We start from the raw sequence: 16,086 nt of genomic DNA on the forward strand, positions 1-16,086 counted from the left end.
TTCCCTACCGGCGAAGAGAATTAGCTTTTGCAGTCTTTTCGTCTTTTTTTTTAGAAATTGTTACAACTCTTGGAGGCAGCGGTTCGGGCACGAGTTTCCTGCAACTGGCGTTGCGCTTCTTGGTGCATTCTTTCCAACTTCTCCAAACTGAACGACTTTAGCGGTAGCAGCTGCGGTTTGCACAGTTGAAACTCTTGCTTTTTCTCGAAAAACAGCTTACCGCTGGTAGGCAAAATTAGCGTAATCGGCTGATGTTGTCTCGCCGCACTCTTGTTGCCTCTTTCCTCAGTCTCCGTACGAAGCGTCTCAGCTCCTGGCGTTGTCGTATCGGCCACCACGGTTAAGGACATTGCAAAACATTATCGGCCGTTTGCAACGCCGTGCCGCCACGAGCCTTCCAGGCTAATATCACTGCTGCTGTTGGATGATGCGTGAAGTGGGTTGAGCAAAGTGTGTTATTTTAGCCGATAGGGATGACGTAGGAAGGAACGAGTTTAAAGGGATTATTGATTTTTCCTACCTTTAGAAATAGGACGGAATAGGAAGATGATTTTAACTGGCACGCTTCTTTGTGTTTCGTGGTTCGAAGTGACAAAGAGCAGCGGTTCGTTTTTATCACAAAGCAAATATTGTCTAATCCCTGTACACCGAGTACCGTGTTGTGAATAATCAAAAACAAATCCGGATTTTGATAAACTATGTGTAAAGAGTAGGAGCTCTATTCACGACCTGTGGGTGTTTTGGGATGCGATTCCGTCATACGCAAGCGGAAGTTATGACACATGATTGAGTTCTACGAAATACCAACATGCAACAGCATTGAAGGAAAAGCAGGTTTTCAAGTAGCTAGTCGCCTGTTGTAAACTTATCAACAAAGTGTCATCTACAAATTCAAAACAAAAACGAGATTCCACGGAACTATCCTAAAACATTTAAGAAAAAAAAAACACACACACACAAGTGATCTGCAAATAATTCTATCGAAATAGTGATGATTTTGCTTTATTTCACAAATATTCGGAATGGAATTTACTTTGAGAAACATCATAATGGAAGACAAACAAATGGTGCGTAATTAAAAATCAATGGCTTTTGGACACGTGGTGGTAATGTTTTTTGGCACAAGTTAAATTGTAAACTAGTTTCCTTTTTTCATTCTAGCTACAAATCTACTGGACTGTTTGGCGCAATGTAGTCGCTTTTGTTGATCCTATCTTTTCTACCTAATTTGTTTTTTTTATGGTACGAACATGTATGTATGTGTACTGCAGCATTAGATCGACATGCGCTTAAGGCTGATCGTACTCGTAATTATATCAGCCGGATGATATCCTTGATCGAGCAAAAATTCGTGCTCGTGCGTGGTGAAACTGTTACCACCCAAACAGGTACACGAGCAAACGGAAGTGTCTTCCTCCTCGATCTCGGAACAGTAGTTTAGATTGGCACAGGAGAGCAACTTCCCGGTTGATTCACATTCGTACGTCGTTAGTCCATCGACCGACGATTGCATCTCAGCCTCCTCCCGTCGAATATCTTCCGCATTCCTAGTGATGTGTGGAAAAAGTGGGAAAACCAGTTCATTTATGGCTATGGACTGGAAATAATGTCAGTCCTTACGTACATGGTCATGAATCGAAGCACCAGCAAATTAATGCTGGCCGCTACAACCGCTAGCCCGAAAAGGATAAACACCAGACTGAGCGCCACATAGCCCGGCTTGTTGATCAGTGCCTGGTCGTTTTGCAGCGCGACATAGTCACCGAAACCGATCGTCGTCAGTGTTACAAAGCAGTAGTAAAAGCTGTCGAAATAGCTCCATCCTTCGTAGCGTGAAAACACAGCCGCTCCGGTCGTAATAATAACCGACGAAAGTAATCCCGTTGCGAGCATCAGGTTCATCTCGGTTGCTTCCGTTTGCTGGCAGCGCAGATATTTTTTCGCCCGGCGTATTACAACCGACGCAAACTTGTTCAAACGTTCGCCAATGCTTTGGAACATGACGAGCCCCAGCGGTATGCCGACCATCGCGTACGCCATGCAGAACGCTTTGCCGCCGATGGTGACCGGCGTCGAGTGGCCGTACCCGATCATGGCCAGCACGACCGTGGCGAAGTAAAATGCGCCGGCAAACTTCCACTGGGGTCCCGCTTTGTGGGGTTTGTTCTCCGTAATTACTATTTCGATCATGTGGTAATCCTCCGGCGTGATATTGTACTTGGCGACAAAGTTTGCCTTTACGCCTGTGTGATGGGAAGGAAAGAAAAAAGAAGACCACACTTGATGCCTTAGAATTGTCTGCTATCATCCGGGTGGGGACTTACTTTTCAAAAACTCCCATCGACGAGCTTCAGTTTCCGATTCCAGTGCATCAAATACGGCGGCCCCTATCAGTAGATAAGTGAACGTGCACACCACTAACGAAAGGGTACGAATATTTTGTCGCTTCATGTCGATCTCAATGGAGTCTCTGTTGGGTGGGGAAGGTGAGGAGGCGAATCCAGGTGAAGGTTTGGCACTTTTTGAACCTTCTTTGTTTTAGTCACTCAGGCTCAGTGTGTCCTGGTTTTACATCCATTCATTCCGACTGGCGGAACATTCTTGTAGGCCGTAGTTTCATTCCTCTCTATAGACGCACTGGGCTAGATGGGGTTAGATTAATGTCATAGTTTTGCCATTAGAATCGCAAGCCTTCGAAGGAGTTGTGGAAAAGTACAACCGCATGACGATACTTAAACGCAATGAAACGAAACTTGAGCTAAAACATTGACAATACAAATGTTCTAACGGACACGTGCAATTCGAACAGATACGACTATGTGTCTCTAGAATCTAGAATTTGTGAAAACACTTTTTAATACTAATGTTTTGCTAAAGTAAAGAACCTGCAAGTTGGCACTACTCAACGTAGCAGCTGTGCTGTAGAAGAAAAGAATTCAGGAAAAACATTTTGTTTAACACCGAATTCCCTTTTTATTGTTTGTACGCGCTTGCGCAGCATGGATTTCCTTAGAAAAAAGGTCCTTTTGCCTATTTTTGGAATGGCGTAATAATATCTAAATAATATCTATCTAATAATATCTAAATAAATATCTTTTCATTTGCAGAAAATAAATTTTAATTCGTTCTTCACCTAGAGATCTGTTTAAAAAAAATTCGAAAAAAAACAGACAAAAGCAGAGCACTTCTCATCATTAGTGCGAATCCTTCAGATCAGTATTTTATTATCACTGATAGCCTCACCACTGTCAAAACAATGAAATCCGACGAAGTATTAGAACTCTGATTATTTTATGCAAAAAAGCTGAAAATTTGAATCAAAACTGAATATTTGAAACTTTTGTTTGATGAAGCATTCCGAGTATCGCCTATATGGCCGCCTACTCATTGCGTTATGCCGAGCAATAAAAAAGCAGAATCCTTGACCAAACGAAGTGCCTCTGTTGGCAGGATTTTTGAGAGGTTGATTCCCCTCACGAGTTTCTTCGCACCTCACAACAGCTGTGAATGGACCGTTGGCAGAGCATGTGTGATGAGTCCGAACGATAAGTTCCTGCAATCCATCTCGCTATAGATTTACCTGTGTCGCTGGATGCACATCTTCAACGTATAGACAGCGCCAACTCCAAGGTTTGTAGCTAAGGCAGAAATTTTAGCAGCCGTTAGGGCATCAGGAAGATCTCCGGCGGTCCCGATGGACGTTATCCTGGGACAGAAGGATTACGAATACGCGCGTATTATTTTTGACTTAAGAAGAGATGGGAATCGTCCTTTGATCCCTTCCGCTCTCCCTTCCCATAGATCGATATAAAGGAATAGAACAGAAGGATACCTAGCAGTCAAATCATTGACAAACGATAAGAGCTCTTCAATTTTCCAATATTTTGACCCATACACCCAAATATCCCCAAATCTTTCTTTACAAAAATCAGCTCAATTGCTTCGTACTTGACAAGTCTACAGTTCCAAATTATTTTATTTTTTTCTCATTTAAATGAGTGCCATTACATTCCTAACCGCTTCTGTGTGGGGTGATGATAGTGGAGAAATAAGCCTCTGCGGTTTAACAAAACTTATCACAATACAAACAATGCAATGGGCCATATTCCACCCAAAGTCCACCTCTCCATACAGACTTCCACTTCAAGTACACACATCGCTGCGCTAGCAACAAAACAGATTATGAATCTTATCAGGAATTTTATTGAACTTCTTCTACCCCTTCTTAAGGACCATCTTTACGGGGAACTTCAAGCATAATGCGCGTTCCTCCCACAGGATAGATTTTCCTATCACTGCCAAATTTACATATTCTGCTTGTCGAACATAAATTCGCCCAACTTCGGGTTCGTTCGCAACAGTTTGCTGAGCATGGTAATCTTGCCGGCCAGATCGCGTTGTCCCTGGTGCTGTTCTTCCAGGAATTCACCCGTCAGGTAGTCAACTAGATGGTAATCGTTGTGATCCTCTTCGCACACCTTAATCAGCTCGCGGATGCTCTTCGTCACCTCCTGTTCCTTGGCGAGGGCAGCCTTCAGTGCGGTCAGTGCTACCGAACCCTGCTCCGGTTCCGGTTGCACCTGATTGCCCTGGTGAGAAGAACAGATTGTTACATGTGTGCGTGCTAATAATGATTATTTTTTGGGACAAAATGCTCGCATTCGAAACTTACAAAGTGCAGCGAGAAGGTGTTACGATCAATGGGCTTCTGTCCGCGCATCAGCGCATACTCGATCAGCTTCATGCCATGCTCGCGCTCCTCCGAGGCAGCGTGGAAGAAGAACTTTTCAAATCCGGGCAGATTCACCTTGTACTGGGCGAAGTAGGCGGCGTACTGCATGTAGAAGAGTGCCGCATCGAACTCTTTGTTGATTTGATCCTGCAGCTTAGCGGAGCAGCTTCGGTTCATGTAGTTCCATTCGTCGGTGCCTGGTAAAGGAGGGGAGGATAAAAGAGAACGATAACATGAAACATAAATTAGCATGAATCATTCGAACTATATGATTTACAACGAAGAGGAGCATCATTAAACTGAAAGCGAAACCGAGCTAACGAATGAAGCGGCCTCAATTACGATACAAAGGGAACGACATCCTCTTTCGCCATGAATTCAACGCCTTATCGCAGCGGGATACACATATGTCTGAGCAATGCGCAGTGCGTGCGCTTTTTTTTCTGTTTGTTTGTCCCATTCCATCAGCTGGTATATCTGTGAGAGTGTATCTGCCGCACCGAATCAAAACAAAGGAACTCAACCATATTTGATGCTCACGCACACAGCCATCCACACTCTCAGCAATCCGCGATCTTGCTTTGTAGTGGTTTTGTGAGTTACAACCACTTTCGCATACATTTAAACACACACAAACAAATTTCTCGGAGCAATATTCTTCCACATGAAGGGCATCCGAGCCTTGCATCCGTAAGTAGAAATTTCCAATATTACGCCGTACTAATTGAAACTTTCAACCCCCCTTTTGTTATTAAGCCGCAAAGACGCCACGATTATAAACACTTACTTGAGGGAAGATCCGTGTCGGTAACTTGTGCCGATGCTTGCTCCTGTTGCATGACAACAGCCGCAAACATCAGGGCAACGATTCCGAAGAAGATCGATTTCATCATTTCCTAGTGGGACAGACGGATGACACAAAAGAAAGCTGCAAAAAGACAGTACAATGCACTTTTAAAAACTCTTTCATCCACCACAAACAAGACACGAGGGAAACATGAAGGTATAGGACACTTCTGGACACAAGTTCCGCCCCTGTAGATGAAACAGCACTCACGGAGGTATTGTGTGTTAATAGCACGACGTTTGTTGTCAGGCCTTTATACGCACTGGCACAGAAGGATGTGACAACGGCTTTACCGCGGGATGGCTGAGTTGAGAATTTGTGGCCAAACTTTCCTTGCGGAAGTGGTGTTATTACAGTTATTGACGTTGCAAATGACAAACGCACGTACTTGACTCGTTCACGGCTTGCTACGTATTGTTCTCACAAAACGAGCACTCGGGTCATTTTATGCAATGGCATCGAACAAGCACGGCTCTCACGCACACCACCACAATCGTATCGGACACAAAATGGTTTTTGAGATGGTTGGACGATGGTTTTGCGCACGTTCCGCGTAATCGAAAATTGGGATCAAAGATGCTATACGATCTCACGATGTCGTATGGTGTGTAATATAATATAATCTGAATCTAGACGAAGCGAAAACTTGTCATCTTTCACGTAGTCATCGATATTGATCTTGAAGCTTCGTAATCTGCAGACAACTACTCCATTGCCGTTGTCTCCCATCGTGCTCACGCGCGCCTCCGTGTTGGTGAGCGACTCTGCACCACTACACTTGCACACAAACGTGAACAAAAGTCACTCGGCTGTGCGAAGGGAATTCATAACAGTGTCAACCATTGGAACAAGTAAGACGCAAATCGCGTTCGTGTGCATTCCCCGTTAGAAATTTTGTCAATTTGTGCAGCGATTTATTTCGCCTGCCGGTCGTCCCCTATTCTGAATCAAAAAGTTCGACCGTCGAAGATTTTTGTCGAATCAAGAAGGTTCACAAAATCATCATCCTGCGTGCAGTTTCGGTGTAAAAAGCAGTGAAGTCTTCTTTCGCCCTTGAACGCTCTATATAGACCGATTTGACAGCAAGTGAGTGGAACATGATTGCTAAGATGAATGTTGTGTTTGTGCTGGGCTTTGTGCTGATGGCTTCCGCCTTTGCGACGGATCTGAGCGCCAATGACTGCGAAATCAATGTCGGTATGTATCTGGCGTTCTACGCCCCTTTCCCAGCATCTAAAAAAATGCCTAGACGCAGTGTCCTGTATAATTTGCTTACTTTTAACCCTCCTCCCCCAACACACACACAGAGGAGTGTTCGCCGATTTACTCCAGCTTCCATTCGTCGTCCGGCAGAACGGTGGAGAACGATCTGAAGCAGTACACCAGCCAGCTGGTGGACAAATCGTTCCACTTCCTGCTCATGTCGTCCGCGTTCAACAAGCACAGCCTCGATCGGCCCGGCTTCGAAAAGCTGTACCGCAAGATTAGCGACAAAGCATGGGAGGATGCGATCGATCTGATCAAGTATCAGAGCCGCCGTGGTGCGTACGGAAATTTGGTACAACCGAACAAGGCCGAAAACTATGGCAAGGTGCTGGATGTGCAGGAACTAAGCTCGCTCCAGTTTGCCCTGGACTACGAGAAGACGATGGCCAAGGAAGCGCATGCCATTCATCGTAAGATTTCGCACGCCCACTCGAAGGCCGGTTCCAACGGAGGAGATGATGTGTACCACTACGATCCGGATGCAGCTCACTACCTGGACGAGAAGATCATCGAGTATCAGTCGGGTGTGGTGCGTGATTTGGCTGGTTACATCCACAACCTGAAGCACTTCACATCGGTGAAACATGCGGCCAACGATTTGGGTAATCATCTTTTCGATGAGTACTTGGCTTCTGTTTAAGAGGTGTGTGAGGCCATAGTTATTGGCTTAGCGGAGTTGCGGCAGAAGGCACTTCTACAGAGCCTCCGACCCCGCCTTCCAGCTCTTTTCGTTTGATGTATTTGCTGCAATAGAGCAGGAGAATTTGAAATAAACAGAAATTACAAAATGTGATCCACAAAAGCGAAGAAACAAAGTCAAGCGCATACACACATACACACATTCCCTCTGTCCTCTGCTTGTGTAGAAGAAAAAGGTTGGCAATGTCCGACATGTTTTTTCATAATAAACGTGTGTGATTTGTTTACGATTCCGTATTCCAATGGACGTCCGTAGTCGTTGCTAGTGCATTCTTTTTTCCGCTCGTTTTTTTTTACTCCCGCTGGATGGTGGCTCTTACAAGCTGGCTTGCAAAACCTTGCGTCAGAATCCGATGCATTAAAACTGCACTTGTACCATCCATGCGTTATCAGTCGTTTGCCTGTCGGGTGCAAGTGTTTGTGTCGATGCATTTGCAAGTTTACTTGTTAAAATCGGTGATGGATTCTTGTTTGTAGCGGCGAGGTTCGGATGATTTTCGTTTGCTACATGATAACGTTCCGAAATGGTGGTTCACACAAAGCACTCAAATGGTTTCCAACGTAACACATCCCAACACGCACACACATACAGTGTCATACAGTGTCGCTATATGTCAAACCATGAGTGGACCGTGGTGAGTGCCTTTTATTGCATGGCGAAGAAAACCATGTGGTTTCAACCATATTGTGTTGAATGGTTATTTTCCATGACGTCATGTGTCTTTCTTCGACCCGGGAATCATTTAGATCTGCTGGTTAGTCATGTGCAGGGTACGTGTTTCTTTATATTTACCCATATACGGTAATAATTGAGTAATTTTACATCATTGCACTACTTTCCCCAATATGTAATTACAGGGTTCCCACGGAAAGCCAAGTGGAGCCTGGGTTTTGGGCATTGTACATAGAAAGACCATTTTCCCGGCATGGCCGTTTGGACGATGAGGACTCTTTCTTACAATGTGGTATAAGCAAACGAAGCAAATATTCGAAACTTCCTGAACGCTCAAGGGGCGAAGTTCAACAGAGGTAATGCTTCCTCCATAAAGCGGTTTTCTGTAAGGAGCATCTTTTTTGTTATACAAAGTCTCTACTAGAACTGCGATTCTTGCTCGGTCAGAGAATTCGATGTCTCTGTTCAATGGGCCCTCACCTTCCGTGCGCTTGGGATCTTTTGGTAGATTAAGTTTGGAGAAGGTAGCCTCATACTACGAGGTCCTTTCGAAGATGAAGAACGTCCCTTGGACGAGTCGGTTCCTTCGACTGTGAAGACTTCTTAGACGAAAAGGTTCCTTGAAAGAGTTAGACTTGTGCCTTGATGGACAAATTCATTAAGACAACTATGCTTTTTGGAAGATCAATAGTTGGTCGGTATCAGTACGGTCCTTAAGCTCAAAATGCTTGGAAACCCCTGCTGTAAACACGATGTAACCGATCGAATAGTTCGGAATGATGTAGCATATTCTATTTGTACTACGGGCTTCTAGAACTGGGTCTATTTTTGGGGCGTACATGTTTACCGGCCTTCGACGGCCTGCATGACGGTGCAATCGTATGTAGTGCAACATTCAATAGGATAGGTTTAACATGTTGATTAAATCTTATTTTGAATGACATCGAAAAACGATACGAATTTTATTTATTTCATTCAAAAAATCGAACCATTACATCCCGAAGAACTCACTTTCATGTCACTGCGTAATAAAAGTACGCCTTTGTTCTAGAATGAGTTCAACCATCTGCCAGTGTGATTCACCGAGATGTGGTTGCATGAGTCAACAGAAATGGTTTTCAAACGGTGGAAGAAAAAGGGGGAAAACAAGTAAGGCAAGTGGTCGGAAGATGGTTTTCGAATGGTTGGTGCGTGTCGTGCGCAAAATCACAAACACACATATTGCAGACCAAACACTATCCGGATGGTTTTGATGGTTATGGTTTGGTTGTGTTGTGAATTTCACACTAACACGTGGTGTACGGATGTATGATGGATGCATCTTATCTTATCGGGAGTTGCTGACGAACAAGAATGCACAAGTCTCGGAACAAAATTGACGATCATATAGACAGCGCGCGGATACGGCAAAATGGTTTTATTACAACGATGTTTTTGTATGCATGGTTTTATTTTTTTGTGTTTTTGGCATTTGGGCGCAACTATTGGCTATTTGATTTTACGGTTTAGTATAAGTTGGGTGTTTACAAGAAGAGAAAGTTTCAAGCATGGCATAAAGCATAAAGCGTTGGCAAATTATTATTTAATGCAACACATGCATTGAGTACTGTTTATGCGATGGCCCTATGTATTAGCCAACCTGCCCCTAGTCTTTCGTATTATGTCTTTGTAGTACCATTTTATAGTGCAATTGACTGATTTGGAGCAATAATAGCTCCAAAATAGTCGAGGAGCTATTGAAGCCTGGGCTTTATTGGGTTTTGATCCACATAATGGAAATTTTGAACTATTCAATGGTTTTTTCATATTAAGACTGAATATTTCAAGCTTTTTGTGGAACTTTAGAATCATATAGTGCATTCATATAGTGCAGCATATAGAATCAGCTGTTGCATTTCTGCCGACCGATAGGAGCTTCTGTGTTAAAATGAGTAAAATTGAAAAAAAATCCAATAGATTACGTATATCGGCACGCCACTAGCAAAAAATAGTTGTATAAGTTATTCTAGTAAAATGCCTAGCTCGGTTGCAAACTTCTTCTCAGTGAATGCAAAATTCCATTATATGATAGCAAAGTTCCACAACCAGTTTTCAATATTTATTTGAAATATACCCAACATTGATTCTACAGTTTCATTATACGGATCAAAACACTGACACATGGAAGGAACAAATACACGGTAGAATTTCCACAGCAAATTTCCAGCAAAGTCGAGTTGCGAATTGCCCCTAATTGCAATGCAAAAGTCTACCTATCTGATTCATTCAACGTTCCACAAGAAGAATTCATTTCAAAAATTCCATTCAGCGATTTAAAAGCTCCATTGACTGGATCGAAAATCTGTATTCTTGAACTAAGAAATTGTAATTAGTGAGGCCTTTAAATTCGTTTAAACGGTAAGGAAAATTATCCACAAGATGGATATTTTTGTACGTAATCCTCAGATTTAGACTTTAATTCAAAATTTCCCTCTTAATTAAAACGGACCACCAGGATCAACTTGTCGTAAAACAAACAGAAAGAGTTAAACAAATCCGAACAATTATCTTTTAAACAAGCATAGTAAAGGTATGAGGAAATATCCGAAGGCAATTCGGTAGGCAATAGTTTTACAGAAAGCTTTTTGATCGTAGGTTTCGAATGAACTTAATTCTATTTCTTATAGAGGTCTTTTCATTGCCTTCCAACGTTTATTTTACTAATGCATAGGTTTCAGGTGGATTAAACTAAAATTGGTTATAGTTGAGTGAAGCGTGTGGAAATTAATTTAATTGTTAATTAATTTATCCTTCTTTTTCATTTCATTTCATTATAAGCAAATCTCACTACTAAAGCATTGGCTGGATGGTTAGGTGATTGAGCTTAGAGCACTTCACTAGAGAAATATGATGTGTAATGTGAAACTCTAAAGTGATGTATACAGGTGTTTGCAGAGGAGCAGCGTGCTGGTTTCGTTATATACTGTGATCAAATGAGATCATACTCTTTCGCACATACATTATTGTCATTTCGAAAGCATGAAGGACACGACTCGTCGCGTACGAAATTAAGCTTAGAACTCGCTACTCTTTAGCAGAAGCGTGCACACTTTCCGTTTTACAACATCAAACTGACTGGGGATATTGAGCAAAGGATAAATAGGTAATAAATGTTAGCCACTATTATATGTATTTAAATAACAGACAAAACAGGTATCGATTATAGTAACATTAATTTTCGCCATTGATTTCGTCTTTCCTTTCCATTCTTGAGCGACAAGTCCATCGATCGTTAAACCCAAATATATGCGTGCATGCTAATTTTGCTAGGGGATGATGTACCGTACTACTAATCCAATAGAATTTTGTGATCAAAGCGATTGTTGTTAGTGTGCGTCATTGGATCGCACGGCGGAACAGTCAGCTTCCAGTGGCCCTTAATGGTGCTTTCTGTCGTGTCGAGTTCACCGCCGACCATCGTACCGTCCGACTCCATCACGGCCAGGCTGCAGTAGGAAACTTTTTGCATAATTCTGCCCATATCGTTGGTGGAACGTATCTTTTCCCCGGTGATGAACCGGGAGCACGTGTCGAGCGTTGTCGCGTGCCCAACGATCAGTATGTTTCCTTCTGCAAGCAAGTAAGAATTTATTTAAGATAAGTCGCAAAGAAAAAGTTTATACAATAATTACCCGTGCTTTTGATGATTGATTCTGCAATCTCTGAATTGCGGCAGTAAAATTCGCCCAGCTTCTCGTGAAAATGTTCCTTCAAATCATCCGCCGTTGTCATGGGCTTATAGTCGGTCGCAATATTATAGTCGGCCGCAATCAATTCCTCACACGAAAGCCACTCCGGCAATCCGTCCTGATACCAGGCAAGCCACTCGAACAGTCCCGGCTCGATGCAGATCGGCAGGGTGTCTTTTAATCCCAGCCCCTCCAACACTGAAGTGGCCGTCTGGATGCAGCGAAACGAGGGTGAACAGTACACCTTTTCGATGCGAACGCCTGCATCCTTCATACCTTCGCCCACGAGCAGTGCCTGATAGCGGCCAACGTTCGTGAGTGGTGAGTCCCGCTGCCAGAGGCTTGGTTTGCTGTAGAAGCGTTGGATAAGAACAGATCACTTAAGTTTAAACTTTTTGTTTTCAATCGTGCATTCGCATCTCCCTACCGTTTGGGTAACGTTTTCGGCATGTTCAGGTCCTTTCGGATGTAATTTCCTGCCTCGTCAAAACAGTAGGGAACCCATGTACCGAACGTAAAATCGATACGCTCACCGTGACGCATCAGATATACCTTCCGTGTACCGGATTCCATTTTCGACACCGTCTGCGACTGCACTGCACCTTCATCTCCCGGAATTACCTGCATGTTGATGCGCTTTTTTACTAGCTCGTGCAGCTTTTCCAGCGGAATGTCATCGAGCGATTTGGTGGTGGTTCCGCCGCCCAACATCTTGCCAGTGATGATGCTCTGCTCGTCTGCCGTTTGTTGTTCCGCTGCAGGAGGTGTACTGTCCGGTGCTGCCAGCACCGAGTCTGGCTGTGATTCACTCTGACCTACGGTAGACACTGAAACAAGAACCATCAATTAAAGAGATTGTATTCGCCTTTTTGTTCGTCTGGGGTTGGGTATCACATTTCTGTGTGCGTGCTTTTTTTGTACTTCGTTTTGCTAATTGCAGTAGTGTGACCGGTAAAGACCACACATTTGAGACGAAGAAATCAACATTATTGAAGCCGAGGTATGCGCGCCAACCATAGCTGATGAGCGTTGGTGCTTTTTGGTAAAAATGGCGGAGGTTTTTTTTAATAATTAATTTTTACAACAAAACTCAATTAGAAATTTGGCTTGTCCTAATTACTTGGTAGATGAGGTCAAGTATAAAAATATTTTTAAAACTTAATTATTTGTACGATTATGTTTTTGCTTCTAGCGAATCCCATTGTGCATAGCACACCGTTTAGCACTACATGACGAATAGGGCTTACGACGTATCGACACGCTCTTTACACTGCTGCCAATGGGCACTAGACTTGATAACGACACACATGGGACTACGTAAACGCATAACGCTTTGGCCAGCCTTGAAAAAAAAAAGGACGCCGGAGAACCGATATGTAATAGGAAGGAGCATGAACGTGCAAAAATCTCTCTTATCAACCATTTTTCTTATCTCTTATCGAATGCGATTCGTCGTACGGGGTATGTATGTATGGACACCAAAGCCATTCTTCGAGTCATGCTGATGAATAGTGGTGGATCAAACGAGTCATGATAATTGGGTGGCAGATCAGAGGCTGGAGCTTCGCCGACCAGGTAGTCTCGTCGACTAAAGAACCTCCTGTGATTTAGAATCGTACGCACCCCCCTCGGGTGATATAGATATCAGTAATCAGAAGAACGAATGAAAGAAAGAACGGAACGGAATAAAAAACGGAACTAAATGAAAGCATCGGAAAAGATCGAAACAGAACATTTTAGAAAAAAAGGATCGGAACGGAACAATCAAAAACAAGTAACGGAAATATGCTGCTAGGTTCGAAACGGAACGGCCAACGCTTTTCCAAACACCTTGATCCGCACTCTGCTGATGAAGTAGTTATAATGGACAGGTTAACGCCTTTTAGCGCTTAAACTCACCTAGCACAGGTGAGGATGCTACCGCATCGTGTGCCTCCTGCAGCACACTTGACGAACCTACCACCTCCTGCACACTACCATCTACCATGTCCGCCATCTCAACCGCTATCCTTGCATCACACAGTGGCACGGTACGGTGCATCGTCCACGCGTCCGATTCGGCCGTCCGTTCAGTATAGTTTTCCGGCAGATAGCCGGTGGTCCCGGTTAGCCACGACATACCCTCGACCCAACCGTCCGACGAGGCCTGTATCGCTTCCGGATTGAGATAGATGTAGTCACCGATCCGTAGCTCTAGCTCGTCCGTTTCGCGTGGTGTATGTGGGTAAAGGACTTTGTGCACTTGGCGCGAAACCAGCCGTGGATCGCGCGAGTACAAGCGTAGCTCCCAGTTGGCGTCGGTACAGGATGCGTCCAAATTTTCAACCAACGCTTTCAGTGCGTTAAACTGGCCGGGTGGGAATTGGTAGGCCAGCGTGAGATGAAGTGACTTTACGTGGGGTTCTAGCGATATGGCTGCAAATTACAAAATACGTTACATTAAGGCATCGATAGTCGATAGTCGGAATGGTTTGGGCATGCTTTAAAGGGGTGAGGGGAGTCAACGTTATTAAATTTCAAACTCAAACAATGGAAAAAGGTGTTACTAAAAAAATACTAACATAACTAAGGAGGGACAAACTAAAACGCAAACGGAAAGCATTGGCCGACCACTTGGCGCGAGTGGTGTCAGCCAACATTTCCGAAGCTGCTCCTTACATCGACTGCTACGCGGTATACAACGAGCTGACGTTACTCCGCCGCACCATGGGAAACAGGTTACCAATGCATCTAGCTGCTCATAGGTGTCACTAATTACTGTTGTGTCCAGAAGTGAAAGGAATAGAAGTTGATAATGAGCAAGAAAAGAGAGAAAGAGGATGATACAGGAAAACACCACCAGAGACCGAAAGATATTAGTTTCCAGTAGTACCAAACAATCAATGTGTTTAAATATGACCAATGCGTGCTGGGAATGCTCACTTGAATGGGACACTTCTTTCACGTATTGCAGTGCCAGCCGCTTGAGATAGTTGGCATCATCCTCCGCCACAAAGAAGCCCATAAAGTTTGGGCTTGTGTACAGCTCCAGCCCAATCGGCCGATCGATACGGGCCCCGGGCAGATTCATTAGCTCCTTGAGTGCTTTCGACAGCTGTGGTGCACATTCGTCCGGTGCTTTGAAAAATGAAACCAGCGTAATGTGTGGCGTAAAGTTGTGGGCACCGTTCCAGCCACAGGTTTCACGCGATTGGGCCCAAAAGTTTTCCAGCTGCTGTAGAAATGGCCCGGTCGGGCAAGCGTACAGTATGTATTCGCGCGGTGCACACTCGTCCAGGAAGGGATCATTTACGTGTGCGAGCAACCAATCCGATGCTAGCTGGACGCCCCGGTTTCCGGTCGCTGCGAGGGCTTTTTCGCTAAAATAAACAAACGTCAAATTGGGTGTTTTGGTTCGCAATGCCAACACTCAATGTCCGGTTGTAGCCAGGGAGTCGCCGAAAGGTACTACTCACGCTCTATGCTTGGGAAAGCCCATCTGGAGCAAAATTTGCAACGGCGTTAGATGTTGTTTGGATATTTTCGTCGGTGTTGGATTTTTTCGTGGTGGAAGTGCGGCCATCGTTCTAGCGCGTTGTTAGCTTAACTACTGAGTGAAAGCACAGGCACCTAGGCGCTAGATGGTAAATATTGGACTAGTTTATCCAAACTGGCAGATACTACTGTACGCCATATGTGGGAGAGCTTTGGGAAATCTAAAATACTGTACGGAGAATGGTCGAGCAATAGTGCACGTTCGCTAGAAAATAATTATTCCTGCCGTGTTGCGCACGTTTTTTTATCACAATGCTACACATCAGCCACATACGAACAGAAGGGCTGGCAATCTTCATCGATCCGCATTATTAGCACAAACGTCACGCTCTCCGTTTGCTTACACTATTCCTGGATAGCACACTTGTTTTCGCATAGCGATACGTTAAATGACGATCAACACTTGTGTATCGAGTAATTCTCCAGAAAAATGTATAGCAAAACCTTACACAAGATGTTGAATTAGAAAAAAAGATTCTTTATTTTGATTGCCTGCTGCTGCGTATGTGCGCGCTGCAAAAGTTTGTATGCTTGCGAGAGTTTGACACGCAAACAAAACGTTGTAGAGCGAGAGGTTTGTTTTGATTCGGTGTACACAGTTTAAGGT

The 16,086-nt window shown here is 44.0% G+C and overlaps 6 protein-coding genes across 7 annotated transcripts in view; 1 reads left to right on the forward strand and 5 right to left on the reverse strand.

Moving 5' to 3' along the window:
* Positions 1 to 7,488, forward strand: part of LOC126558958 (soma ferritin) — a 203,505-nt gene extending 196,017 nt beyond the window's left edge. The window contains exons 2-3 of the mRNA XM_050215049.1: positions 6,671 to 6,776; positions 6,887 to 7,488. Of these exons, the coding sequence (XP_050071006.1) occupies positions 6,677 to 6,776; positions 6,887 to 7,485 (699 nt within the window). The 5' untranslated portion in view covers positions 6,671 to 6,676 and the 3' untranslated portion in view covers positions 7,486 to 7,488. The remainder of the gene's footprint in view (positions 1 to 6,670; positions 6,777 to 6,886) is intronic.
* The window catches only part of LOC126556838 (DNA damage-binding protein 1), a 412,736-nt gene that overhangs the window by 24,050 nt on the left and 372,600 nt on the right, over positions 1 to 16,086 (reverse strand). The gene's annotated exons all lie outside the window — the stretch shown is intronic.
* On the reverse strand, positions 51 to 375 carry LOC126559516 (BBSome-interacting protein 1). The gene has a single exon (XM_050215685.1). The coding sequence runs from the start codon at positions 348 to 350 to the stop codon at positions 51 to 53; it is 300 nt and encodes a 99-aa protein (XP_050071642.1). The 5' UTR covers positions 351 to 375.
* LOC126558489 (potassium channel subfamily K member 9) lies at positions 1,272 to 2,451 on the reverse strand. Its single transcript, XM_050214513.1, has 3 exons — positions 2,325 to 2,451; positions 1,625 to 2,243; positions 1,272 to 1,547 (listed from the first exon to the last, which is right to left on the reverse strand). The coding sequence occupies exons 1-3, from the start codon at positions 2,449 to 2,451 to the stop codon at positions 1,274 to 1,276; spliced, it is 1,020 nt and encodes a 339-aa protein (XP_050070470.1). The 3' UTR covers positions 1,272 to 1,273.
* Positions 4,305 to 5,678, reverse strand: LOC126559040 (ferritin subunit-like). Its single transcript, XM_050215142.1, has 3 exons — positions 5,520 to 5,678; positions 4,673 to 4,929; positions 4,305 to 4,589 (listed from the first exon to the last, which is right to left on the reverse strand). Exons 1-3 carry the CDS (start codon positions 5,623 to 5,625, stop codon positions 4,305 to 4,307), a joined length of 648 nt encoding a protein of 215 aa, XP_050071099.1. The 5' UTR covers positions 5,626 to 5,678.
* Positions 11,546 to 15,542, reverse strand: LOC126559759 (protein UBASH3A homolog). The gene is made up of 7 exons (XM_050215932.1): positions 15,401 to 15,542; positions 14,868 to 15,304; positions 14,604 to 14,702; positions 13,845 to 14,360; positions 12,373 to 12,772; positions 11,889 to 12,295; positions 11,546 to 11,826 (listed from the first exon to the last, which is right to left on the reverse strand). The coding sequence occupies exons 1-7, from the start codon at positions 15,505 to 15,507 to the stop codon at positions 11,546 to 11,548; spliced, it is 2,247 nt and encodes a 748-aa protein (XP_050071889.1). The 5' UTR covers positions 15,508 to 15,542.

The sequence above is a fragment of the Anopheles maculipalpis genome, chromosome 2RL, assembly GCF_943734695.1.
Source record: "Anopheles maculipalpis chromosome 2RL, idAnoMacuDA_375_x, whole genome shotgun sequence".
Lineage (NCBI taxonomy): Eukaryota > Metazoa > Arthropoda > Insecta > Diptera > Culicidae > Anopheles > Anopheles maculipalpis.

Bases quoted from the DNA above. Each gene is read 5' to 3' on its own strand.
- LOC126559040 (XM_050215142.1), bottom strand. From the start codon at position 5,625: ATGATGAAATCGATCTTCTTCGGAATCGTTGCCCTGATGTTTGCGGCT. The intron at 4,930-5,519 runs GTAAGTGTTTAT...CTCCTTTACCAG, and splicing joins CGACACGGATCTTCCCTCAA to GCACCGACGAATGGAACTAC. The intron at 4,590-4,672 runs GTAAGTTTCGAA...TCTTCTCACCAG, and splicing joins ACACCTTCTCGCTGCACTTT to GGCAATCAGGTGCAACCGGA.
- LOC126559516 (XM_050215685.1), bottom strand. From the start codon at position 350: ATGTCCTTAACCGTGGTGGCCGATACGACAACGCCAGGAGCTGAGACG.
- LOC126558489 (XM_050214513.1), bottom strand. From the start codon at position 2,451: ATGAAGCGACAAAATATTCGTACCCTTTCGTTAGTGGTGTGCACGTTC. The intron at 2,244-2,324 runs GTAAGTCCCCAC...CCCATCACACAG, and splicing joins TCGATGGGAGTTTTTGAAAA to GCGTAAAGGCAAACTTTGTC. The intron at 1,548-1,624 runs GTACGTAAGGAC...ACACATCACTAG, and splicing joins GTGCTTCGATTCATGACCAT to GAATGCGGAAGATATTCGAC.
- LOC126559759 (XM_050215932.1), bottom strand. From the start codon at position 15,507: ATGGCCGCACTTCCACCACGAAAAAATCCAACACCGACGAAAATATCC. The intron at 12,773-13,844 runs GTGAGTTTAAGC...TTCTTGTTTCAG, and splicing joins AGCATCCTCACCTGTGCTAG to TGTCTACCGTAGGTCAGAGT. The intron at 11,827-11,888 runs GTAATTATTGTA...ACTTGCTTGCAG, and splicing joins ATCAATCATCAAAAGCACGG to AAGGAAACATACTGATCGTT.